Source organism: Anser brachyrhynchus, assembly GCF_964034855.1.
Source record: "Anser brachyrhynchus genome assembly, chromosome: 17".
In the NCBI taxonomy this organism is placed as follows: domain Eukaryota; kingdom Metazoa; phylum Chordata; class Aves; order Anseriformes; family Anatidae; genus Anser; species Anser brachyrhynchus.
The window spans coordinates 3,174,105-3,200,195 of NC_137710.1; the positions used below are offsets into that span (position 1 = coordinate 3,174,105).

At 37.6% G+C, this 26,091-nt stretch overlaps 1 protein-coding gene across 6 annotated transcripts in view; it reads left to right on the forward strand.

Annotated features, from left to right (window-relative positions):
* Positions 1 to 26,091, forward strand: part of ATP2A2 (ATPase sarcoplasmic/endoplasmic reticulum Ca2+ transporting 2) — a 45,710-nt gene that overhangs the window by 5,607 nt on the left and 14,012 nt on the right. For all 6 annotated transcript variants that reach the window (XR_013940351.1, XR_013940352.1, XM_080559494.1 and 3 more), the window contains 6 exons: positions 4,544 to 4,648; positions 7,513 to 7,651; positions 18,557 to 18,637; positions 20,427 to 20,512; positions 21,420 to 21,884; positions 24,562 to 24,650. Coding sequence is in view for 4 of the 6 variants with exons in the window: in XM_080559494.1 (XP_080415620.1) it covers positions 4,544 to 4,648; positions 7,513 to 7,651; positions 18,557 to 18,637; positions 20,427 to 20,512; positions 21,420 to 21,884; positions 24,562 to 24,650 (965 nt within the window). In the remaining 2 variants the exon portion in view is untranslated. The remainder of the gene's footprint in view (positions 1 to 4,543; positions 4,649 to 7,512; positions 7,652 to 18,556; positions 18,638 to 20,426; positions 20,513 to 21,419; positions 21,885 to 24,561; positions 24,651 to 26,091) is intronic.

Here is a 26,091-nt window from a genome sequence, read left to right on the forward strand (position 1 = left end):
ACTGGCCTTAAGTATGGCTTTTGAAGAGAAACCGTGTAATTTCTGATTCGAAGTAAATGGATCTACACGCGCACTCGGATCTTGTCCCAGTGTTTTGTCAGACATGGTGAAGCTTTTACAGAGGTAACTTGAGAAATGCATCTCAGTGGTTCAGGGGCCTTTGTAGCTTGACTTTCTAGGTGTAAGTAAGAGGATGTTCAATTTACCATGAAATCCCGCTTTTAATTCTTGCTACTTCAATAGCACACACTGAAATCGACAGTATTTACATTAAAAATAAGCTTGCTTTGCTGTATAAATCACTTCAAGTTGTAAAATGTTACTTGTGCCCCTGATTGGGAATAATGCTTTGAAGAATGTGATGTATGCTTAACTGTACAGTCTCTGCATCATATTTCTGAGTTTTCTTCTACAAGATGAAGTATGTGCTAGAAACTAGCAAAAGCTTGTATTTTAGTTAAATCTTCAGCATTCTGAGAGCACTCCTCTTTAGTTCAATTACTTCTGTAATGCCTGAACTAACTTAAAAGTGAGTCTCGGTCTGCTAGTGGATGTGTGTGTTTAGATTAAAACGATATATTGTGATTTAGGCTGAAGAAGTTGATTATATCCTGGAAATTAGCATGAATATGGCCTCATGTGTGTTAAAAGGTGAACAAAGCTGCTGGCAAAGGGAGTTAAATGTGCCAGTAAAATGTTGCAGGCTTTGCCCTGGGATCACCCCAGAGCTACCTGGTAAGGTCAGGAGCTGTATGTGACACGAGATAAGGGTTGCTGAAGTACATTACATTGGCATGCTTTTAGCCAAACTCAGATTACTCAATAGGACCTGAGACACCAAATGATAGGTGGGGTGACAAAGGAGTAAGAAACAACTGTGATTCCATTTTAATTTGTATAAATTAAACTAAGTACTCTGTATCTTTATTTTCACTGGTTTTGCTACAGTAATCACAGGAATGTACTTGCATTTAGAAGTACGGAGTAGCATAAATGTTGGGTATTTACAATCTGCTGACCCAATAAAATTCTTGATTTCTTACTAATAATTCTGGTCGAGATTTCTTTTTCTTGGGTAGCAATTAAAAATAAATCTGTTAGCAAATTGGGGATTTTACCTTTATTATTTCCTGGTGTTCAGGATAACTGTCAAGTAACTAGAACAAGTATCAGAACTATTAAAATAGCTTGTATCTGCTTAAAATTATGTAAATTTGTATTGAGAAGAAAAATCATTAAAAAGATTTTTGAGCAGTAGTAGTTAGCACTCTGTCCAGAATGTACTGAATCTTAACTCAGTGTGTCCTGTGAGAAGAGGGCTCTCTTAAAAGCTTGCTGTAGTTCTACATGACTAGCTTTAATTAGTCTAAGACTTTTTTTCGTCAGGATGAGGTCTTAATCTGCCTGCTCGCTTCAAAGTTTCCATTGTCAAAATGAAAACCAAACAAAAAAAAGCCTTGTTAGGTTGCTGACAACAAACTGTTTGCTTTTCCTCTGTTAGTAGGTACAGCCTGCTGGGCAACAGAATTTTATCTTGAAACTTCCATTCTTCATTTTATTCTGTTTCTGTTACTTAATGACAAATGGACACCTGAGGCAGTTTGCCACCATAACTTAACCTCACAATCCACAGATATTAATTTGTAGAAATGCAAAAGGCTGTAAGGACACTTACGTTCTTGTAGCTGTATTGATTAGTAGTCTGCCTCATTGCTGGCTGACTTCTGCATTGTACTTCTGACCCCCTTTCTTTAAATAACCACAAAAACTAAGTGCTGTTTGCCTGTTGTTGCATGTTTTTGGACTTAGTATCCTGCAGGTCCACCCCATTATGCCTTGGATAAAGTAGGCATCTGTAAGCCATAACTCTAGCAACACTAAATCAGATGTGCTGAGTGAAAGTTGTCCTCAAAGCTGCTTGTGTTGGCTGTTGGTATGGGACTGGTAGGTCTTGCTATTGATTTCCCTTATGCTGTCAGGCTTCTGTTTCTTTTGAGCAATTATTTTATCTTTTTCTTGCTTTTTAAAACTTAAATGATAATTTCTCCTACTGACCTGAACAGTACAGTGGAGATTGATGATGTGGTAATTAAGCTTCTCTACATGTGAGTTTAAGTGGCTAAAATATGGTGGGGCCCTTCTGAGTAGTAGCCAAAGATCTTTCATGGAAAACCTCTTCAGGGTTTTAAAGTGTGCTAATGGAAGCTTTTTTTGACATAGACTCAATGCCTTGGGCAAGAATTATAGTCTCTACTAGGCTTTGGCTTACGATCTGTTATCAAAAATGCATAATGAAATGCTCCTAAACTTACGTGTATTCTTTGCTCTACCTTCTGAGCTTGCTGTGTTTTTGTTAACTTTAGGCTACTATCAAATAATAACACTCATTTGTTAGTACAGTAAGTCTTGTAGGTCACAAATGTCCTCAGTGGAGTGCTAATGTAGCAGTAGTTTGCTAGAGCAAAACCAAGGACTCGCGTTCAGGTGTTCTGTTATTTACATGCCTATGTTTGCACTCTAGAACTACACAGTGTAGGTTCTGTTCCACAGTTAACAATTGTGTGGAAACTTTGTGGGCGAGATGTGTGCTGCTCGCCTCCAGGATTAACTGGGTATTTCATTTTAATCTAGTTACAGATTGATAACTTTGCCAAACAAGCAACAGTGAAGATCTAAGGCAACTTAATAGATTTGTACTGTTAGGATCTCTGAGTTCATCGGCTCTTTTTGAAATAATGGCTTATTGAAGGAAAGATCTCAAACTTAATTTTGGCTCTCCTTGATGTGCGTGGATCTTGCTGTTCTTGTAGCTACTTTCCTTCCCTCTCGAAGTTGCAGGGTTTCTTGGTGTTGCTTTACAACCCACATGGTCTTCAATCTGCAAAGATTATGGTTTAGTATTATGTAAAGCAGATGTTTTACTCCAGTTAACCTTGCAGTTGTCTGCTCTGTTAAGAATGCTAGAAAATGATTGAATTCCCTTGCTTTTTTGGAAGCAGGATTGGCCGTGTGGAATCCCAATAAAGAAAAGGAGGGAAGAAACAGATACTAAGCAGCTTTTCTGATGGTGTGTGGCTTTGTATATGCCAAGGAAACTGGGACATGCTGTTAGCCATTTCTATAGCTCTGCTAGAGGCAACAGTGCTGGTGAAGAGTAAAAGCTGTCTGTGATACAAGGGGTAATGTGTTGAGTGGAAACTACCGTGTAGGCTGCGCTTCAGCAGGTCAAATGGCAGAAGCTGTTACTGAGGATTGAAGATATGTGGTGTGGGAGGAGGGAAGAGGCATCGAGATGTGAAGAGCATAAGAATTCCTAACTAAATCCCTCTCTCCAGAGGGATTACGCAGACCCTCCAAATAATGCATTGCCAGTTGGAGTGGTTGAGTCTTACTAATCGTAACCTGGGCCTTACAAGTTTATTCTTTTGTCATAAAATTTGTTGTTGCATTGGGTTTGCTTGACAGTCTGCTTTCTGCTTGAGGCTTTCATGCTGCTGCTCCTTCTTCCTTTTAACATCCTGGAGTGTTTCACAATTGAGCAATAGCTCTGAGCAGCATGTCAGTGGAATTATGGTGCTTGCTTTAGTAACGGTTTGCTCACTGCAGTCAGTGATTCAGAGTGCTGCTGTTGCCTGACTACCAGCCCTAATTATCTCAACACGTTGTTCCTATTTACTGTCACTTTCCAGGCTTCCTGTTGCTCAATATGTTGACGAAAAAGCTCTTCCTCTCTGGTCACGTTAGCTTGACTTTTCTTCAGTAGCTACAGAACTCTGCAGAGGCCCTGACGCTTACCCATTCTCCTGAAGCCAAATGAATGGCAGAAGCCTAAAACTAGAACATGATTTGAAAGCAAATGGATTAAAATCTTCTTGGTGTCTTTTATGCAAATTTTCCAGTTGATTTACTTAAAAAAAAGTTTAATTTTTATCAGATCCTTGGCTCTGAATTCAACTTCAGATGTAATTGTACGGTTCACTTAAATGCTTCAATAGGACATCACTTGTATTTTAATTAGTAGATATTTATTTTTCATATCTACTTACTGAAAATTTGTAAAGCTATTTTAATTTGTCTAAGTTACTGATAAAGAACAATTTAGTTAAAATTCAGAATCTAGCTATGCATAAACCTTAATCATGCAAAGCTTTAGTGCTCTAAGTAGTCAAGCTAATCAGTCTGCATCTTGTTTTAGACAGTAATGAAAAATTTTTGCAACTTTTCAGTGCTGTAGCCATTGTCACGACTTCTGCTTTCGGTTTTGAAGCAAGAGTAGCAGTATGGTTCCCAAATAAATAGCTTTCTCCTTTAAAAGAAGAGCAGGCTTCGGAATGAACTTTGTACTATTTCAGTAAAGATTCTTTTTCTCCTTTTCCATTGCATATTGCCAACTCCTTCAGGAGCTACAGCTTGGAAGATTTGAGGGTTCTTCAAAATTGCTGAAGTCTGAGGAGTTGAACCTCAAGCTGAACTTTACAGTGTCTTAGGTTCGCAAGGTGTCTATGTAAATCACTTGATTTAAATCAGTGTTTCTCTCTTACAGGTCCTGGCCTGGTTTGAAGAAGGTGAAGAAACAATCACAGCATTTGTAGAGCCATTTGTAATCTTACTTATATTAGTAGCCAACGCGATTGTGGGAGTGTGGCAGGTACGCAGATACTTTTACAATACCAAATCACAAATGTCGTGGAGTTTCTTGGTTTAAGAGGAACTGCGCACTGTAGTGTCAGGTGCTTCATACAATGCAAGCAATATGTATGGCTAGATTAAGATTTCTAAGAGTCTATGCATCATATAAATTCTAGACAGAAAGCATTGACTAAAGGTGAAATGAAAGCTTCAGGAGTATTGCCAACAAGGCAAAGTGCCCGTCAGTGTGTTTAGCCATACACTGATCAACACATCAGCTAACAGTCCAGAATGAAGTCCTGAATTCAGGAAATAAACATTGCAAAGATAAGAAGCAATCATTTGTATAGGTTTACAAAAAAAGTTGCTTTGTCCCAGCTGAGGAACAAAGGATGGAACACTTGTAATTTTGTTTCCTGTCTGTTTCCTTTTGAGAACAAATACTAGTTTTAGTGCATTTGTTGAGAGAATTAACACAGTATTCCTCTTCTTCAATTACTACAGTTCTTAATTCTAAAATAATATTGGCAATAATGTGTACTGACACTTCTTAAAATAGTCAATTATACGAACAATTTTGTTTTGCCAAATTTGATCACTTCAGATGGAACATTTGATTAGATTTTTTTTTCTGCAGATAAAAAATATTATGGGGTTTTAGGGTAACTTAAGTCCCAGATTTTTTTAAAGGGCTGGTGTTAATGTAACATATGTACTTGCTATCCTAGCAAGTTAGGCTTCAGGCTTAAAAAAAAAAATAAAAAAGTACAACAAACACCACAACAAACCAAACAAAAATGCTGTCCAAAATAACAAGGAAAACTAAGGGAGACACCTCTTAGCATGTTAAAACAGGTTGGAGTCGAGCCTAAACACTGTTAACCACCAGAAGTGTCTTTCAGTGGCATTGCTGCATGTTTCTACTCTTTGCTTTGTTCAAACACAAGTAGCAGAATATCGATTTTCTAGCAGAATCCTGCTTGTTGCACAACAGCTAGAGCTGGTAATGGACGAAGAGGTGACGTAGAGTGAAGAATGATAGCAGTGCACCCTTAAGTGTTACTTTGTATTCAGATCTTCATAAAGCAGTTGTGGAAGAATTTATCTTTAATAACTTGAAACTTTGTGTTACAATTTGGCACATAACAATCTGAAGCCTGAAATGTAAGGTAAAGCTATCCGTTTAGTTTGGGAACTTGCTTGTGTAGTTGGATAAACTCTTGTATGGAATAATTTTTTCAGATGTGCTAAGTGTGCAGAGAGTATCTATACATCTACATGCACCGAACTTAATTGTGAAACAGAATTGCTGCACAGATTAAGTGACTCATTCCCTTGTTTTAATGGGCATGGAAAAAAGTCACAGTACGTAGTCTCCACCCATAACTGTATCTGTTTCTACAGGTACTGTGAGCAACTGAGTCATTGCCTTAGCTCTGCCCTTTTCAACCTTTCTTTCCATGTGCACATTTCCCAAAGCGCCATCTGCTAGTACTTAAGTGGTTGACAGGTCAGCGTACCTACCTTCAAATCAAGCAAACTGGGAGCAAAAAGATATGGTCTAAGATGCTGAGCTGACTATCCTATCTGAATCATGTAAATTCTTTCTCATTTCTCCTTTTTGAAGTAAAAGTTATATTTAATGTTCTCTTTGTGAGGCTTTCTCTTGTACCTTAAGGTTTTGCCTAATGTTAACTCTTAGTTAATGCATGGAGAAGTAATGTCAGCATTATGTTGTTGAGGATCAGAATCAATTTACCTGGTGGAATATGAGGCTAGTATTGCTAACAGCTTTTGGGACCTGCACTGGTACCTCTTCATGGCCTGGCACAGAGCTGTACCATGTAAACAAAAGTCCTTCAAGGTAGCTTTGGTGAGCTGCTTTGTTTTGTGGAAACACCTCATACCTCAACCTTGGACTTTCTGAGGATTAAGTGTCTGCTTTGATACATGCTGGGTCAAGTTTTTATCATCTAGAAAGCTTGGTATCTATTTGAAGTGAAGACTTTCTAAAAACTAGGTGTACTAGCTGTGCCCTTACCATTTTCAGGACTGTGTGATGTTTGTACTTGGAAATTGAACGGAAAAATGAGAAAGAAGTTATTCTTCCTTGAGCTAGAGGAGCAGTAATGATAGGCTGTTGGTTTCTCACGTTGCCCTATCTCTGGGTAGCATCACTGCATTGACAGCGATCTCTGGTAGTGTTAAGCTGAGGAAACTGCAATTGAGATAGGAAAGTTATTGTGCTAGTGTTTGTGGAAATAAAAACCTGTGTGTGGGGATTCATCTAAGTTTGTAAACTGTTAGACTCTGGGGAAGCTTCTTGTCAGTGTGCCTAAATTTCACCTTAGTGTGACTTAATTTGCTGAAATGAAACTGATGATAACACTGTTGGGGAAACTTTGAGTATCTTAACTAGACACTTCTATTAGTAAGTGAAACTCAGTATTGCTACCCCACTCCAGTCTGAATGCAAGCTGCTCCAGCTGGCAAGGTACAGCTGAGACAAGACTAGGATTACAACTCATGGATATACTTATGGCTGCTTTTTAACATGGAAAAAAAATATCAGTTACATAGAATGGTTTGTGCAGCCTCTCTATAACAAGACATAAAGGATTTCCTTGATAGGAAATACTGCTGAGTTTGAATAAACAGCATCAAGCTTCTAAATGCCCACCAATATCTGAATTACACTGTAATGATTTCCAGTCAGCAACATCATAAGGGGATGGGTCACATAATTTTCATTGTGAATAACTGTAGCTGAGCTGAGTCAGTAGTATTCATACGATACTGCATTTGAAAAGTCAGGTCTGACATACTTATCTTTCCTTACTTTGAAGGCTTTTTTAGTTGCATGTTTTTTTTTCTGTCTTTTAGGAAAGAAATGCTGAAAATGCTATTGAAGCTCTTAAAGAATATGAACCAGAAATGGGTAAAGTATATCGACAAGACCGAAAGAGTGTTCAAAGGATTAAAGCAAGGGACATCGTCCCGGGTGATATTGTAGAAGTGGCAGGTAAGGCTCATTTATGTAGTACATACATGTATTGGTGTATATTGGAAAACTGTTGTGGGGGCCTCGTCTTAATGATTTGAGACCCTGGGGGGAGTTCTTAGAGAAGTCTTAAGTATATGCTTCGCTTAAAGAACAACCTTGCTTCTGTTCATCTGTAATTACTTTAAATGTGCATTTGCACTGAGGGGATTGTTTTTCAAATTGCCACTTAGTTTAATTAGCAGGTCTAAAAGCAAAGCATCTTAATTGGAGTACAGGTTTTAAAACACTTGTCACTACTCTAAAACTGTATTTTCTGCATTCTGGGTTCAGACTATCATATAACTTGTCTGTTTTCTATCACAAGATTTTTTCCTTGCTCTTAAATGTGATGACTTAAATTTTGGAATGCAGAGATTTTTTTTGTTTAGTCACACTCTGTCCTTTAGATAAAGAAAGCTATAATTTAATTTGAAATTTTTTCCGACTCTTACGCTTGCAGCGGCAGTTCTTTTCAATTTCTCATTACAAATGTCTTCCTCTGTCCTCAGCTAATATGTGCCTGGCATGTGACATCGTTGGTTTCTCATCTTTGATAATGCCTTAGCACGTCTTTCTTTTATGTATTGCTGTACAGAAGGCTACAAATAGAATAATTATTAAATAAAGTAGAGCATCCTGTTCTCTACTGTGAGCATTTGAACCCCATGCATTCATCGCTTCTTTTTAAAATAGATAAATAAAGCCCTAGATCAAAAGATTGGACTCTTGCATCAATGTTTTCAATAGACTTGTCCTAAAAGATGTATCTTTGTCTGGAAGGAGTGCCAAAATAAAAGTATGAAATGAAATATGTAAAACTCCTTCACTTTGGTGATAATGCCACAGCAATATCTCTTTCACTAAATTGGACTGGTCAGTGACTTTGTTTCTGATTTCTTCCCAGATAAAAGTGGGTGGTTCTTGTTAAATGTCAGGAGTAATTGCATACTCATATTTCGTAGGTCATTATCAACTGTTAGCTGAGTGATTGCTCCTTCGGGAGCAATTCAGGGTATACATCAAACTATTTCTTTTCCCCTAGCCTTCCTTTGCTTTTAGAAGTGGTGGCTGTCGAAGGTGGAGATAAATATATACCCTTAAAATTGACTATCCTGCTGTTTTAATTAGTAGGCAGAGAGAGAGTATGCACTCAAAATGAAGTTGGTGTTGGCTGGCTGCCCAGCTTTCATTCCTTGAGAAACTTTAATGTTTGCTAAGCCCTGTCCACAGTCTCAGTCCTGTGCACAGGATGATTCAGCTATGGCAGCTCTGGCTGAGGTGACTGCGAGTGAGCGTGAATCTCGTCAAGGCTGAGGCTAGTTTGCTCTTAGTGTCCGTGGGTGAAGAACAAGTACAAATACAAAGTGCTGATAGCTGAAATAAAGGGTGAATTATGATACCTTGACACTTACTCTGTTTTACCTCGGCATTACCGTATTCTACAGTCAATTTAAATCCATGAGTTCTGCAGTGAGATTTTGTTTAAGCAGCTGAAGTTTTCTTTCTCCCAATTTTAAGTGCTTGCAATAGACCGGTAGTTCTGGAAGCAGTTTATCATGGGAGTATATTGATTTTTTGGGGGGTACTTAAATTAGTATTGGTAGAACAGCAAACTGATGACTGTATTTTATACAGGTTTGGGGAATCCAGCTAAGGAAAAACGCTGGATTTTGTTGCTCTGACAGGTGCCTAGAGCACAGAAATTTCCCAACTGATTCTTTGTTATTTCAGAAGCGGCAGAGAAATCCCATTTTCATCTTGCAGAAAAAGACAAAGCTCAGGTCGTGTGTGAAACAGCTGGGGGATGTGCAGGCTTTACTTACATTGCTGTGCGTTGTCAGTATCAATAAAGTCAATTGCTTGTGACTTTAGACATCTCTTTGGAAAATCTTTATCTGAAGGAGAAAAATGAATTGGAAATAAATTGCTGACTAGCATACCTGTATTGCTAGGCCGTCTTTATCAAGCATGGTACCCTATTTTTCACAGGGGAACTATTGCATTATTTTAAAATCTGATTGTAGATCAGTGTCTGATAGTTTGCATGTGGAATGGATTTTTTTAAAAAAAAAAAAGGAAACTTAACCTAGCGTGCTTAGTAGAAAAACAAAATTACCCAGCTTTTGTGATTGTCCTTTAACATAAATAGTCTAGCCTGTCGACTGACTGTAGAAGCACGTACTAATTAAAACACTCACTTAATCTGGTGGGTCAAATAGTCCCAAGCTAGTTTTAAGCACTCATTTTTCTTCTATTGGCAAATATAGTCAATTGCATCTTCAATGAAGGTGACTATATGGGTTATATTAAGTACGTCATGTGGTTGTTTTATACAGAAAACAAGTGCTTCAGTGTAATATGAACACTGATATCGAAACAATATAAATTCTAACTTGTAGTCAGACGATGAAATTTTAGTCGTATCAAACTCAGAAAAGCTCCCAAGCAAGTTGAGAAGAGCAATACAGTATGTACCACCGTTAGTGTCAAGACCTGGAGGTGAGGGAGAGTGTGTGCATGCCTGTCTCTCAAGCGCAAGAGTATTGTGATGGCCTTTGACATGGTGTTTGCAAAAAGATGACCATGTAGGGAAGTGACGGAGCACTTCATACTAGGATACATATCTGGGTATGGAATTCTAGGCAAAGTGCCAATGACATTTGTGTGTCCAGGCGAATATCTCTCAACCGAGTGGTGTAAATAACCAGGTGATAGGTTTCTCCCCTGTGTTGATATCTAATTTTAAAGAACTTTCTAAAGGTCTTCTGTTACAGAACAGTTAATGCTATAACAGCTTTCTTGATGTAGTTGCATTGGGGTCTGATGCAGAGAGAACCTGCTGTAGGAGTTGGTGGATTGGTATTGCAACTCATGCAAAAGTATACATTTATATTTGCTTCTTTACACCGCAAGAGTTCTCTGAGAATAAGTAGCATTGAACCATTTCCAAAATCATTTGGTCGTTCTTGTAGTTTTGAAGCCATTAAAGATAACCTGTGCAGTTCAACATAGCCAAAAGACAATACAATAATGGCTAATACCATTACTTTTTATTTTGGCTCCTTAGGCTATTCCACGGAGCTTGACTGTGTTCATTACATAGAAAGCCACAAGGCGCAGTAGTCTAAAATAAAGCTACGTGAAGATACTTCCTTTAATTGGTCCGTCAACCAGGGAGATGGATGCTGGTGTATTTGACTTGAAGTAATAGGGGGAAACTGCAGGTCTGCATTGTCACTGTGCAGTAAATGTGGAGTACCTTGAAATAGATTAGGCCATCTATCTCTTGAGGGGTACTGTCTTATGCTTATCTTGGGAATCAGCGTGCACGCAGGCACTGTGGAGCGCTTGATGAGCAATTACTGGTTATTATGCCTGGCAGCTAACATTCGACATAAATGCCACACTATAATTTTGCAGGTGTACCAGCAGACAGTTGATGGTTTGAATGCTTGGAGACTATGCAGACATGAATTGCTTAACTGTACATGTTCAGAAAATTTTCTTCCACATCTGCCTAAGCACAGCCAGTGGAAAAGATACTGTATAATCATCAGGAAATCTTTGGGATGGAGTTGGAGTTTAGGGGTTTGGGATATATGCCTTAAATTGGCTTGCAGAGCTCTAGGGGGCATAGTTCTCAGAACTGTAGTGTTTAAGGGTTACTTAGCTACACTGTTTGTTTCTTAGAATTGATGAACTGAAAAGAAAAGTCCAGATGCTGTCCTCAAATGGCTTTTCAGTGTGCCTGTCTTAAATGGATTACCACTCTGCTCTAAAACCTTAAGTTTATTGGAGGATGCACTCTGAATTGGTAACTAGTGGCTGCCTTAATAGATTAAAGATGTCCTTTGATGTTTTGAGTTTGTTTGCCTTGGTTAAAGTAATATTTTAAAGAGAAACTTAAAACAGTAAGGCTTCAGTTCTTAAAGTTTTATATGAAGCCCAGTCTGACAAGTTGGGATAAACTGGTTGCAAATTGCTTAATTTTAAAAGAAGCACATTGTGAACAGTAATGAATTTTGTTCACTTTTGTTGCATTATCCTGTCTAAAATGTTCTGGTTTAGATGGGGTATCTAATTAGATTTCTGTGATTTAATAAATGGATGTTTACTAGTTGTAATTTGTAAGTGACCAAGCTGGAGTCACAGTCATCCCTTTTTCCCTGAAATGCTGAATAGTGGTTCCTGTCATCTACTGTTACATCTGTAAGTACTCAACAGCTTAAAAATACACAGACTTCCCAGAAATTAATGCTTATTTAATTGGTGGATATGCTTGAATACTCAGTTTTAAGTTTATACCTGGCATAAAGTATGCAAGTGCTACTTTCCAAGGCTTTTAATTCCAACTGCAGAATATTTCAAGATACTTTCTAAAGCATAAATACTTTATAATTAAGGGAAGATATATTTTGGCATTAAAGTTGGGAAGGAATATTCTTGAACTGAATTACGTCAGACTCCAATGTGGTTATGAAGGAGCTACAGGTTATCCGTGTAGTATGAACAGCAGACATTGATTTATTCTAAAGCAACTTGGTCTCTGCATCTGTGTTACTTTTTTAATGACTAGAATTGATCTTCAGTGCTAAAGATACAGGTTTATTTCTTGTGGAAAAGTAGCTGGAAGGGGTGAGGGTGGCATACCAAACAACTACAACACAATGGAGTGAGACTTCAGTCCAAAGTATTGACCTTCTGGTAGCTGTCCTAAAAGCATACTGCTGAAAGCAGCTCTTGATATGGGGGGAAAAGTCAGCTGTAGGTATTTCTTGCCTAGCGCAAATTATCGGGTTTGCTTTGTAAAAATGAAGCACCAGCTGTTCTGCTTTTTTCATAAAGTACTGCTTTTGCACTGGAAAAAAACATGGAAATAAAATCAGTGGTTAATAAATACATCTATGCATAGTACATAAATTTGTGGGCTGCGGTGAACATTTTGGCTGTCGGACTCTAACACATCAGAGGCGGTTCTGAGATAAGAGTGCAGTCCAAACTTCACTCGGTACTCCAGTGACATCATTACCACATTGGTGGTTATGCATGAGGTTCAAGTCAGGGCACAGCCTGAACCTGTGTCACTCACAGCACGCATTTGAAAGTTTAACAAACTGCTCTTGTTTTTTTCCTGATTCTTACAGCAGTTTCCTCTGGAGTTGCTGAACTGTTTGTAAAAAAAAAAAAAAAAAAAAAAAAAAAGTGAATGTAATTCTATTTTAATTGTTGGTATTCATAGTATATCTGGTGTTCTATACTCTGAATAGAACTGATACTGCAGTGGGGTTTTAATATAAGCACAAGTAGTACCAAACAAAATGCTTGATCATCAAGATAATGTTCTGCTAATACCATAATCGCCCTCACAAAGCAAGCCTTTCCTTTTTTAAGACTAAGGAAAACTTGCCCTTTGGTGCTGTGCTGCACTTCCAGAATGCTTACTGTTTTTTCTTGGATTGCCCAAATGCAGTCAGATTTGGAAATCGGACTTCAGCTTCAGTGGGGAGATGTCACCTGCTGCTCTACCTGATCTGGCAAAAGTTGAAGCTTAATGTAACGGTTTCTTCTTTCTGCTATTAGGTATTTTTATAGGCTGATCACAAGAGTTTCCAATCTAGAAGGTGGTGTTATAAATAAATCCACTGATTAAAAGCTGAAGCTAGACCAAGTCAGATTAGAAAAAAGTGCAGACTTACAGGCTGGGTATCACATTGGCACAACTTACGAAATGTTCTGGTGCCCTCTTCAGAGAGAGTGACACTTAAATATGATTTTCCAAAATGGAAAAATTAAAATAGGAATAATTTGTCCTATGTACTGCTCAATATAGTATATACTTTTTCTAAATAAAAGCCTCAATTCTGACTTTAAAATATTTTGCTCCCAGACAGCTGAGCTTTTTTCTATTTTTCCTTGTCTCCTTGGTTGTCATTGATGAGAATGCAATATAAGTAACTTATGTATGATTTTTTTCTTCTACCTCTAACAGTTCTTAGGTTTGGATATTAAGACCTATACGCACTGTGCAGTAAGCTCCAAAGATAATTTCTGCCTGTCCAGAATGGAGAACAGCATGTGGTAGAGAGGGCTGTTTTGTGAATGCTCTCTAATCTGTAGCATGTGTCATCAGTGCAAAAAATTGACTCAGAATGTATTGTTTTGCTGTCTTGGCAGTAAAAGCAAATGCTATTTTACTAGTATGGTTAAAATTGAAGGGACCACTATTTTAGTCTACATCTTCTTGAAAAGAAATCCATCTTAACTGTCTTTGGGTGTAAATTCAGGTCTACAGCGTATTTCACAGTCACTCCTCGCTTTGATAACTTGACGCTTCTGACCTTGTATGAAAGAGTAGGTGGACTTAAACTTCTTATTTTGAAGACCTTCTGATTTTCGTAGCATTTTTATTATGCCCTATAAAGGAGATGTTAAATTTTATTCCTGTAACAACAGGTTAAATTTGTGGTCAAACACAATAGGAAGACTGGGTTGTATGTGAGAGGAAGACTAGTATGTGAGGAGGGAAGATGAGCTAAGCTGAGTTTGTTAAAGAAGTTTAGTATCAAAATCGTGCTGCAACAAATAAACTTCCAGATAGAAGCAGTTCATTATGTTCAGAAGTGAGTTGCAATTGTTACTGTCCGTCCAGCAGAAACAATACTCAGCTCTATCCAGGGTCCCATGTTGTGTTACTTAAGCCTGCTCATTTCAGTTCTTAAACCTTGTGGTGGTATCTGTACTTTAGGGATTTTTTTGCTTGCTTGTTTCAATTACCTCAGTTTCACTGGCAGTTTATTAGTAAATACTCCCCACTGGTATGTATTCTCAATTAGAAGATAAACTCTATTTTGGGGCAAGAGTGGACTTTGAAATGGCAGATTCTTTGAGAGGCTAAAGATCTCATTAGGAAAAGTGGCCTAAATAACTGTACCCATAGTAGTATGTAATGTTGGAACAGATAAAGAAAACGGATGTTAACCCTTAATGTTTGGGCAAAAAAATAATAATACTCTTTTCTTTTGATGGCTTTAAGCAAGTGGCTTTAGGTTTTTATTTTTCCTCTAACTTCATGATTTATAGAACGTCTCGTCACTTTGTAGCTTCCTGAGCTGTTGGAACCATAGGCTTCAGGGTACTAAGTGCATTTCTGCTGTAGGAGTCTCCCAGTAACTGTCTGTGTTCTGACAGTTCTGAAAATAAATGTTTAGTATTACTGCTATCTTGGAAACTGGTAAAGGGATATCAGTGCTCAAATTCAGCATTTCGATAATGAATTGATCATTCCAGGACATGGTCACAGCGAGGCGTTAGATTGGGACTTAACGTGTTCTGCACTTGAAGTCAGTTTGAGGACTTGAATCATTCAGGGTTACTTCCCAAGTCCGACTGGGCAGCCTGCGTGCTGGATTGTCCTTAAGGCTGTTGTTCATGAGGAAGCCCTCTTTAGGGAACTGCAGTCGCATCCGCAAATGGCACCTGTTTTACTTGAAGTGTGCTCCTTTGCCAAGTAGAGTTATGCCAGGCTTCAAATTGAACACATGTAAATGATTGCACACACATGGAGTGGAAATTGACCCATAATGCTACCATGGCACTGGGAGGAGTCAGATAAGAAGTGGGGAGCTTTGAACTCCAGAATAAAGGCTAGGGGGCTAGGCGTAATCAAGATAACATTGCTAGGTAGCTGTAAGTAGCTGTAAAACTCAGTATTTGCGGGTATTAAATTGTCCATATTTTCAGTGAGGCAATATGTCTTGTTTAAAATACTTCTAACTTGTATTGCAACTAAATGTGAGTCCAGTTTCTGTCAAGGAGTAGAAACTGTAAATCATCTGCTACAGTATAGACTTGCATGCCGTTAAATAAGTGGCTTTTTTTGACCCCTTTACATGGACTAGGCTTTTTTAAGATTCCTTTGTGGGATAAAGCTCAGTATTATAATGCTAAAATACTATTTGGTGCGTGAACAAAAGGATTGTGAGGAAGGCTGTAATGATTTGAACAAAGCCCTGCTCTAACTGTTCCAAGAAGCAGTCACTTTTATAGTTACAGAGGCTGTTTTCTTGGTTGTTAAGTATTTGTCTAAACTATGCTTTAAGAATACATATCTAAATGACTTCAAAACCAGCTTATTTGATTTTTCTGGAGCTGCTGTAGAAATCAAGTGACCACTTAGCATTATTTTTTTAAATAATTGATGAAAATACTTCTGTAACTGACTTGTGCTTTTAGGCTTAAAGCTATGAGGTTATCTGAAGTTAGACTGTAGCAGCTCTGTATTAAGCAACACAAATACATACTCTCCTAATTTCTTGTTGTCTTCCAAGTTATGGCTTTGGGTAATACTAGTAGTTGTTCTGTGGTCTAAAATAGTTTAATAAAAAGCAACAAAAGCAACATGAGATAGATTTGTGTTAAAGTATATGGTAAAAAGCCTTCTACTCGTAGATGGGATCTGTGCTAGACTGCTCACCAAAGAATTTCCTGTCTTATCATAGGATAAATTCCTATCTATAGTAAGTTTCACTTATGCTTATGAAAGTGTATTTGAGACCATAAATGACTTAGTGTCGTAGCTGTTTTGCAGAGAGCTGCTCAAAATAGTTCTGTAATAGATCCTGATATAAAGTTGTTTTTTTACATATTGGAAATACTTCGAATGTTTTACTCCAGCCTTCTCAAATGGAGATGGTGAGGGAATATAATGCATCTTACCTTAAATTGTTGAGATAAACTTGCAAGCAGCAGTATTGTAACATTAAATGCTTCAGTTCTGATGATCGAGGCAATAATAATTGTGAGTAGCTCTTGTGGCAATATTGATGCCTGAATATCAATCTACAAGAGCAGGAGTCTCTCCTGGCACGTCAGATTTTTGTGAATATTGTGTTTTGAGTTTGAACGATTTAGAGGTATTTGGAAGTAGTGGACTGGGAGATGACTCTTGCACACTTCTCTCCAGTTACTTCAAGATACTTGTTTGCAGCTGCTTTTTGTATTAAGAAGTAATGAAGACTTCAGCATAGCCTTGGCAAATGTGGTAGTGTATTGGAGTGGGCCGTAGCTCTCCAGCTGCTGTAAGAACTACAAAAATGTGTACGTGGATCGACAGGCATTATGCCCCCATCGCACCGAGGCATTAGCCTGTTGTTCAGTGATATCTGAAAACCAGCTGCAATTACATGTCTGCATATGAACTTCCCCATGATGTCAGGAGAGCATATTGAATACTTTTGCCATTTTTGGCTGAGGTCACTGTTTGTCTAATGCTATTTTCTCTTGCTGCTCAAGGGCATGGTGGCTTAAATTAGTTTTCACGTACTATAAAGATACAAAAAGACAATTTGTGGCTATTTATGGGATCCCTTCATATACACATGCTTATAAAAAGATGTGCAACTCCTCAAGCTAAACTGCTCAATCTCTGCTGGTTTTAATGGTGGTTGGGGCTTTTTTGATGTTATAAAAGGTCACGTGGTGCAAATTTACTCAATGTTCAAAGTAGCACTTAATTCTTTTCAGCATTTTGTTCCTTAGCTTTCCTGTCTGAATGATTGTGTGTTTTAAGGCTGTAACACCATTGCTGACTTTCTCATGGCGTTATTTGTTAACGTGCATCATTGCTGTTAGTTGCATAAGCAGTTCCTGCAGGAATTGCAGCTTGTTTTAATTTTACTGCAGGGACACAGTCCATTTACTGAGAAAATCATCTCTTATTAGCTAGTTATTGAAGTATTCTCCCTTGTCTCTATGCATTCTTTTATAATAAAAATGAATTTAACACTTGAATAACTGCTATATCACGTTAGGAGTAAATGTGATTATATGCATTTGTTAGAAATGCTGATGTGTAAATGTAGACCCCCCTCAAACATTGGTCAGAAATGTGACAATACACCTTTTTAGCAAGTTAAGTTGCTTGCATGCAGCCGTTTATTTGAAGTAGTCACAAAATAGTGAGGCTTAGTTCTTTTACTTTCCTTAAAAAATAGGAAAAACTCTAGATAGGAGAAAGTAGAAAGATGGGAGGATTAATTCTGGGATGATAAAGATGCAGGAGCAAAACTGGCCATGCAGCTCTGGCAGCTGACTTCATCACTCTGCCATCTTTAGGAGTGTGCTGTTAACTCTTCTACCACCTGCTGCCTTGGTATCTCAAACGCTTAACAGAGGAGGTGGTTCTTTATTATCATTTTCATCCAGTGTTGTGCTCTAAAAAATAGAAATGTATGACAAACACAGCATAGAGTTCTGCCAAAATTTTATGGGGATTTGGACTGTGGTGTATTTCATACAGTGGCATTACTGAGAAGTAAAGCTAGTTTAAGATCTGAATTTAGCTTTCAATTCTAAAATATCTGGCAGTATTCAAAGGATAACAGCAAAAGAGCAGATCTGCATAAGCAGTTTCTAAATAAACAAACATGGATAATGTTCTGATCTTTGGAGAACAGAAAACTGACTTTGGGCATAAAGAAAACAACCAGAAAACTGGCCAGGACGGCCTTTCTGAAAAGGGAACTTGATTCAACTTATAAATAACCAAAATTTGTAGCTATGTATTCTGAAATTGGTATCTTTACTTGAGAATATTCTCCCTTTGCTGTAATGTAGTCATGTGATTAGAAGAACAAAATAGTGATGTTTCTTTGAGGTTAGGTAGGGGTAGAGATCTTGAAGACAAATATACAATTTTCGAAGTGTATATTGGATACTTATAGAATTAGAGTATTGCAAACCACAAAATCTGTAAGAAGCTGTTAATAATCTTAATAACCTAAACAGTTACTGGAAAATTCATTTTCCTGGCTGATAAAGCTAATAGTAGTTTGGTTAGAAATCTCACCAAAAAAAAATAACTTTGTCTTATTCATTTCTTTGTAGTTGGAGACAAGGTTCCTGCTGATATAAGAATTACGTCTATCAAATCTACAACTCTAAGGGTAGACCAGTCAATTCTCACAGGTATGAGTTCTGTGACTTTGGAATAATTATGTGTACATTTGGAAGTGACTTTTTACTGTTCTAGAATAATATAAACTATTTCACTATGGACAATCCAGAAGCTATAAAAGTGCAATGTTGCACTTAAGTGCAGTATATTTCTGATCTAGTTACTTAAATCTAGGCCGTTGAATGCGTTAACTTTGTTGCTTGTGTTCACATTCGTGGGATGAATATTTTTCTGAGACTTATAAAACCTTATTGGTATTTTTTTAGTCAAGAAGCACAGGAATCTTGTGGGAAACAATTTCTTTCTTAGTTTATGCATTCTTCTAGGTCTGAACATCCTGTCACTGCTTGAATATGAAAGTATGAAAATCTTACTAAATGTCTTCTGTAACACCCATTTTCTCTCACAAGAGCTTCTAAAATACAGGCAGCTGTTAAATTGCTGTTACTAAAGCCTTATTTGCTGAAATTCTGTCCATGCACATTCATGTGTTTTCCGATACTAGCTCTCAAGCGCAGGAGCTAAATTTAGAGCACTTTCAGATTAGTTGAAAACAAAACAAAGTAACAGTACTTCTGAATATAGGAAAGAAGCTAGGAATCAACCAAGCATGTTATAAGAATTTTCTCAGCTGGAACATGAAGATCTATCTGCCTGTTTTGGTAGCATAAATAACAAATGTCAACTAGCTCTGAATTTTGAAACATAAATTTTTGATGAATAATTTACTTTTTGATCCTTAAATTCGTCTTGAAAAACAGGCTGCAAATTTTCTTTGTACATATCCTGAATAGCACAAGACTGGTCAAGCTTACTTATGTTTAGCATAAGAAAATGTAAGCACTCAATGTTTGTAAAGCTATCAGAACGGGAAGAAGTAGAAGTAGTCAACTGGAATCTTGCATAAGGGGAATAATGAATTCCCTACCATTATTTAAATAACTGAAAATATTTACTTTTTTAAAGAAAACACTTTTTCAGACTATTTTAATTTGATATTTGAGTCTTCTAATTAATAAAACAGGACTGAAGTCTAAGATGCTCATCAAACCTTTTAAAAGTAGGAAGCTTTGGCTCTCTTGGGCTTACAAAAAGTAGTATGCTTTTAGCTTCAGTCACTGAGTTACCACTATTTGAAATCTGATGTAGTAATTAACGTCTGTTCTTACTGAAAAGCAGCTTTGTATTCCTGTGTGATGTTTATGGAAATTGATACACTGAAGGTTTTTATGGAAGAGATTTCAGAAGGCTTCCAGCTAAAGGAGTTAACTGACAGATGGCTGCATAGTGTTAAAAAGATAAAATCAAGGTTTGCCAATAAATGCATAAACTGGTAACGTGTAATTATTTAAATGAGAATGTAACTCTTCCAATGCATAGAGAACATAAACGCTCATGAATGCATGAGAAGCACACAGTGACACTGAAGTAGAAAATTCTTGGTGAAATAATGATGAGAGGTCATCCTTGATGCAGTAGATCTTGCTGTGTTAAAGGAAGGAGTGGAGTGACTGCCTGTGTGACCACTTTAACATCTCTTAAAAGACGTGGTTTATGCTTCGTTGATTCTAACCCTATAAAATGTTTACTTAAATCCTACCTTATTTTCATTAAAAGCTAGCTGTTCAATTCTTTGGTCAGTTGAAATATTTCCTATTTCACTTAAGCAATTAAAATAATGTGAAGAAAGCAGTTTGACACACATTCTTTTTAGGACTGAAGATGATAACTTTTGATGCCCTAGAGGACTCAAGATGATAGATGTATAATCTCTTCTTAAGGCTGTTTTCTTCATTTTAGGTGAATCTGTGTCTGTTATTAAGCACACTGACCCTGTACCTGATCCTCGTGCTGTAAACCAAGACAAAAAGAACATGCTATTTTCTGTAAGTTGTTTTGAAAGTTTTAAAACATACAAATCGATACAGATAGGCTGATAAACAAAAGTGAGGAGAACTTAAGGTCTGAATCTAAAGGCCATATGACTTCTTGGTCGTATTCTCTGTGCCATCTGTACGTAGTCTCCATGTGCATCAAACGGAATGAATTATAAGTTAAAAGTAACTTTTAATGAAAGCTGTCCTGATGCTTGTTGAAACCAGTTTATATGAGGACACTTTTGTCCTATACAAGAAAGTCTTGAAGGCTGGAGTACATGCACTTTTAAAGTACGCCTAAATGACTACTTTTCCTAAAGTAATTGTTCTCAGGACTGATAAGAAAGCGTACCTGAATTGTGCTATTGTGTTGTTAAAGCTGAGAACTAGCTTGATAAAACAGAAATACAGAGTTGATTCGAAATTTGTTTGAAGGAAGTGTTGAATGCCTTTCAGACACTGAAATAGTTCTTACTGTTGGTGAACTCCTTGTAGAAAACCTAACTTCTTGCTCACTTTAAACATGTTCACACAATCCCACAGAACATGTCTGTTACTCACAGTAAATAACATTATTTGCATTCATTCTTGCCAGGCTAAAACAAAACAAACCCACTTAAGATTCCAGTAGAAATAGGTACTGCTTGCTTAGCAGCTGGGTTTGATTTTGGTGCTTATAGTAGACCAGTATGGGTTCGTATCGGGCCTAATTTGTAAATAGAAATTTATCTATATTCTCTTGCATATACTGGGGGAATGTCATTCTTCTTCTCTTCTCCCTTTCCATATCCTAACTAAAACATGTTCTCTCTAGTCTGGCCTTGTATAAGTGTGTGTTGTTTTATGATTTCTTTTAATGAAGAAACTGTTTACAGTTTGAATGCAAGTTGTTTTCTCTTCCCTTTCCGTACATTAGGGTACTAACATTGCTGCTGGTAAAGCTATGGGAGTGGTTATTGCAACAGGAGTAAACACTGAAATTGGCAAAATTCGTGATGAGATGGTGGCTACTGAACAAGAGAGAACCCCTCTCCAACAGAAGCTGGATGAGTTTGGAGAGCAGCTGTCTAAAGTCATCTCACTTATCTGCATCGCTGTTTGGATAATAAACATTGGTCACTTTAATGATCCGGTTCACGGTGGCTCCTGGATTCGAGGTGCTATCTATTACTTTAAAATTGCCGTTGCTCTTGCTGTTGCTGCTATTCCTGAGGGTCTGCCCGCTGTCATTACCACCTGCTTGGCTCTTGGAACCCGCAGAATGGCCAAGAAGAATGCTATTGTTAGAAGTCTTCCCTCCGTAGAAACCTTGGGGTGCACCTCAGTTATTTGTTCTGACAAGACTGGTACCCTGACCACGAATCAGATGTCAGTCTGCAGGGTATGTTGAATTGGCTTGCTCTGTTTTTCTTTCTCTCCTCAGCCATTCAGTTTGAATAGTCAGCGTTGTTTGAATTCTTTTGATCAGGAGCTTTTTGGTTCTCATATCATGAAGATCTTGCTTTATTTTCCTAAGATAAGCTTCTACTTTTAATTCAGTTTTCCAGTGTGTAGTGCTTAAAGGCTTTTATCTCTTCCCTTATTTAGTCATGGCCAAAAATAACTGTACCCGCATTTGATGAAAGCAAAGGTTGTTTGCAAGCAGCTTCCTATTGGCTGTCTGTAAGCACGTCAGACTACCGGCAATTAGTTGGTATGATTTGTCCAGTTTCAGAAAGTGGTAGGATGTGTAGAAGCGTAAAAAAATTCACTTCGACGTAGGAAGATGACAATGGTGGAGAAGCTTAGCAATGAGAAAAAGGCAGAAGGTTTACTAGCAGTAGCTTGGATGGTCTGAGTTATCTTCTCTACTGTTTCCACCTTTATTTGGTTCTTTGCTAGCTGCTGTTGCTCTGATGTAGATCCCTATATTGATTTCAATATGTATGACTAATCCGGCAACTGGAGGAGCTGTTGACCCTGTCACCTGCATTGCCAGGGTCCTCTTCGATGTATGGTGCGCTTTTATGTAAGCATAAGTGATGTGTGCACCTCCCTTTCTGCTAGTATTCTTTCTTGTGATGATTAATCGGAGATTTTTATAGCTAGTCACCTGTGTTGTGTTGCCAGTTTTCCATGCTTCCCATGTACCTGATATTCTGAGTAGGAATTTTATGCAGAAAACACTAAGTTCTTTTCGTAATTGTAGATGTTCAGCAGCATAGCAAATCTATGATATCAAATGTTTGTTCAGAGTCATTACATCAGGTTAGAATTCCAAATATGTAAATGTTGAGCACTACAGACTGGTATTTTTGGCAAAAGTTTATAAGTCTTAACCACTTTTATTCTCATGTGATTGATTTTTCTTTTTAATTGGTGGTTGACTTATTCTACATGCTTAAGTATTGTAGTATTTATACCTAAGAGAGACAAAGCAGCTGCTCATCAGTATTCCAGAGGAGGTTACTTGCAGTAGAGTTGCATAACTGCCCTAGTCTTTGCAGAGATTTTTCATCACCAAATGCAAGCCGCCAGAAATGAAGATGCCAAAAGCAGAAGGCTTCATGGTTAACTCATTTAAGAACCTTCAGATGTGTTTACGTAAAAACTCAAATGCTCTACTCCTTATTTTCAGAGGGCTAAATGTTCTACATCTCTAGCAGTACAACTTACTGTGTCAAGCAGCTAAAGAAAAACCTTAATTGCTTGATTTTGCAAAGCACAGCAAAATCCTAACATCTGTAAACAGTCTGTGTATTCAGTTTCACTTGAAGCAGAGAGATTACCTAGCTTTTTAAGAAGTATTTTCACAATAGTAATTCCCTTTGCAGTTACAGTTTTCATAGTGTTAAGTAGTAACTCCTGAGTGTCCAAAGGAAACCTTTCCTAAATATTTCAGTTAAAAGCAATGTTTCTTTAGGAGAAGATTTGAAGTCTTGTTTTAATGTCCTCCTGTCCCGTTATCTCACACAAGAACACATTTACTCTGTTTTGTGGTCTGTTAATTTATCTGCTTGTTTAGCTTTTTGGCTTTTAAAATTACTTTGAAGATTACAGGGACTCCAGACATTGCAGATCTAAATACTAGGCTGTATTTTGTGAGTGCTTGCCTGAAACATAAGGCAGCACAGTGAGGGGAAATGAAGATAATTAAGATGAGGTATAGCAAAATGGCTCATAGTAACCAACTAGTAAGAAGTTGTATTAAAATACACTATCAGTCAGTGAGGAAACTTTGTCCTCTACTACCAGTTAGTCCTGGTAGAGTATGACAACTTCAGGTGCCATGTTTATCTCCATTTTCACTGATTTGAATCTGCTTGCAGCTCTCCCAAAATGGAAACGGAAACAAAGGAAAGATGAACGGATGCATGTGTCTTAGAGCAGAAATGCATCCTTCAAATTAGTGTATTCATTTGAAAACAACTTCAGTCTGTGCTCTATGGACACTTGAGCTGTCTGAATGGTTCTAATCAACCAGTGTAGACTGATTGTAGACTAAGTCATTACAAATGACTTAAAGAAACAGGATAGGAAATGCTTTCACTGGTGTTGAGGGAAGCTTGTTGTAGTCTGCCTCTTGCCTTAAACCTTGCCTGCTACATACAAAAGCTTCTGTTATTTGTAGATGCTTTATATTTTTGCTTTGGTAAGAATTGTCAGTGTACAAGCTGTCTTGTGCTGCTTTTGATTGGAACTGCTACTTCAAACATACACAGGAGAATTGAGTCTGAAGCCAAGGAAGAACTTAGGCACGGTCAGGATTGTGAACTAGTCTAGTCCTAATAGCTGAAGTTAAGTGCACACTCTATAGGAATTTTTTCAGCTCTTTGATCTACTTCTGCCACAATTCAGTTTTCAAATAAGATCTGCTGAACTGAAGTGCTGCGTTCTGTACTTCATGCTTCAGTACAAGGAGCTGTTCAAACATGTATGGGAGTGAAGTTCAAAGTATTGTCTGGTTTTGTCTAGTTTACTGAACATGGACTTGCTTCTTGTACCTTGCATACTTAAGGTTTAAATCTCATGTATTAATTATTTTTCAAAGGCAGTAACACTGCTAATTCTAATTTCAGATGTTTGTCCTGGACAGAGTCGATGGAGATAACTGTTCTCTGAATGAATTTACTGTAACTGGTTCAACATATGCTCCCATGGGAGAAGTGTAAGTGTTAAATATTTGTTTCCTCATTGACTGTTACTTTAGACTTGCAAAGTGATGTGTATAATACTCAATAAATGAAAGCTCAACCAGTGAGTGCAAACTGCCTCAGAGAAGCTAGGAGATTTTCTTAAAGTATCTTACGAATGTGCTGAAGTTTTCTTAAATTTACTGTAAATTCATCTGTCTTGTCCTCAGCAGTTTGTGGGGCTTGATGCTTCTGTACTTGGATAGGTCTATGTGTTTGTCTCAGCCTGTGGTGTTTGAGCTGGTATTAAACCCATTCACTTTGAAAAGGCACAATCCATTTGTTTTACTTTATCAGTTTCAAGTCTCTCCTAGTGGAATAGATGGTTCATCCTGACAGCCTCTAGAATCTTAGGGTTCTGATTCTAGAGGGAGAGCCTCTTTCTATCAGGTTGTTCCTGCTCCTTTTATTTGGCCAGTCTTTCACATATTTTTATCACTTCAGTTTTACAGAATTAGAATTCTGCTATGTGTAAAGTAGAACTAGATTCAATTATTTTAAACATCTTGACCTTATGGAGTTTCACATACAGGCCTGTGACTTCGTGCAGTCTTCACCAATCTCAGTAGCAATTATCCCTATATCAAAATTAATGTTCTCAGCAGCTGGAAATCTTAATTCCCCAAGTCTCTTTTTGTTTCAAAGCTAATTGCTGTCAAAAGCTTCTGCTTCTGTTTCAGCAGACAGAATTAGACAAGGTGACACTCTAAATCCTGAAAAGCATCTAGCTATTATGCTTTTGCTGCTCTCTCAAGAACTACAGATAAAAGAAATACTAAAATTCAGTGAGGTGACAAATGTGACTATAAGAGAAGTCATCAATGTATATTAATGTCTGTTTTTACTTGCTGAAACTGGGGAAATATGAACAAGTGTGTGAGAAGCACTGCGTTCATGTACATAGCATTTTGTAGTGACTGATAAACTTTTTAGGGGCTGATTTCTGTTAGGAGACTGTGTCCTGAGGCCTGACAAAACACTCTAAACTATTTGACAATGTGCATGCTAGTTTGCAAAACGAGAGCACAAAAGTAACAGTGATTGTTAAGAACTGCAGCAAAAGCTAGTGGACTGCATTTCTTCACGTTTAGCTAATCAAAAAACCTGAAGCTTAAGAAAAACCTTCACCTAGAACTGACCCCAGCAACTTTGACTCCATGTGTACTTGTGTTACTTCAGACATTGTGATTGCTGATAAAGAACAGGCGGGGGAAAGCCGGTATAACAAGTTAGGGATATTCAAATATGCTGGTTGTCTGCAAGTTCAGAACAGGTGAAAGGAGGCTGTACCAGCTGTGATAGACGATGTGACAAACTGAGAGCTGCTGAGAACTTTAAAGAGTTAAGAGCTTAGAGCTGCTAAATTTTGCTTATGACTGTAGGATTATATGCAAAATGGAACTTTAAAGCATACTT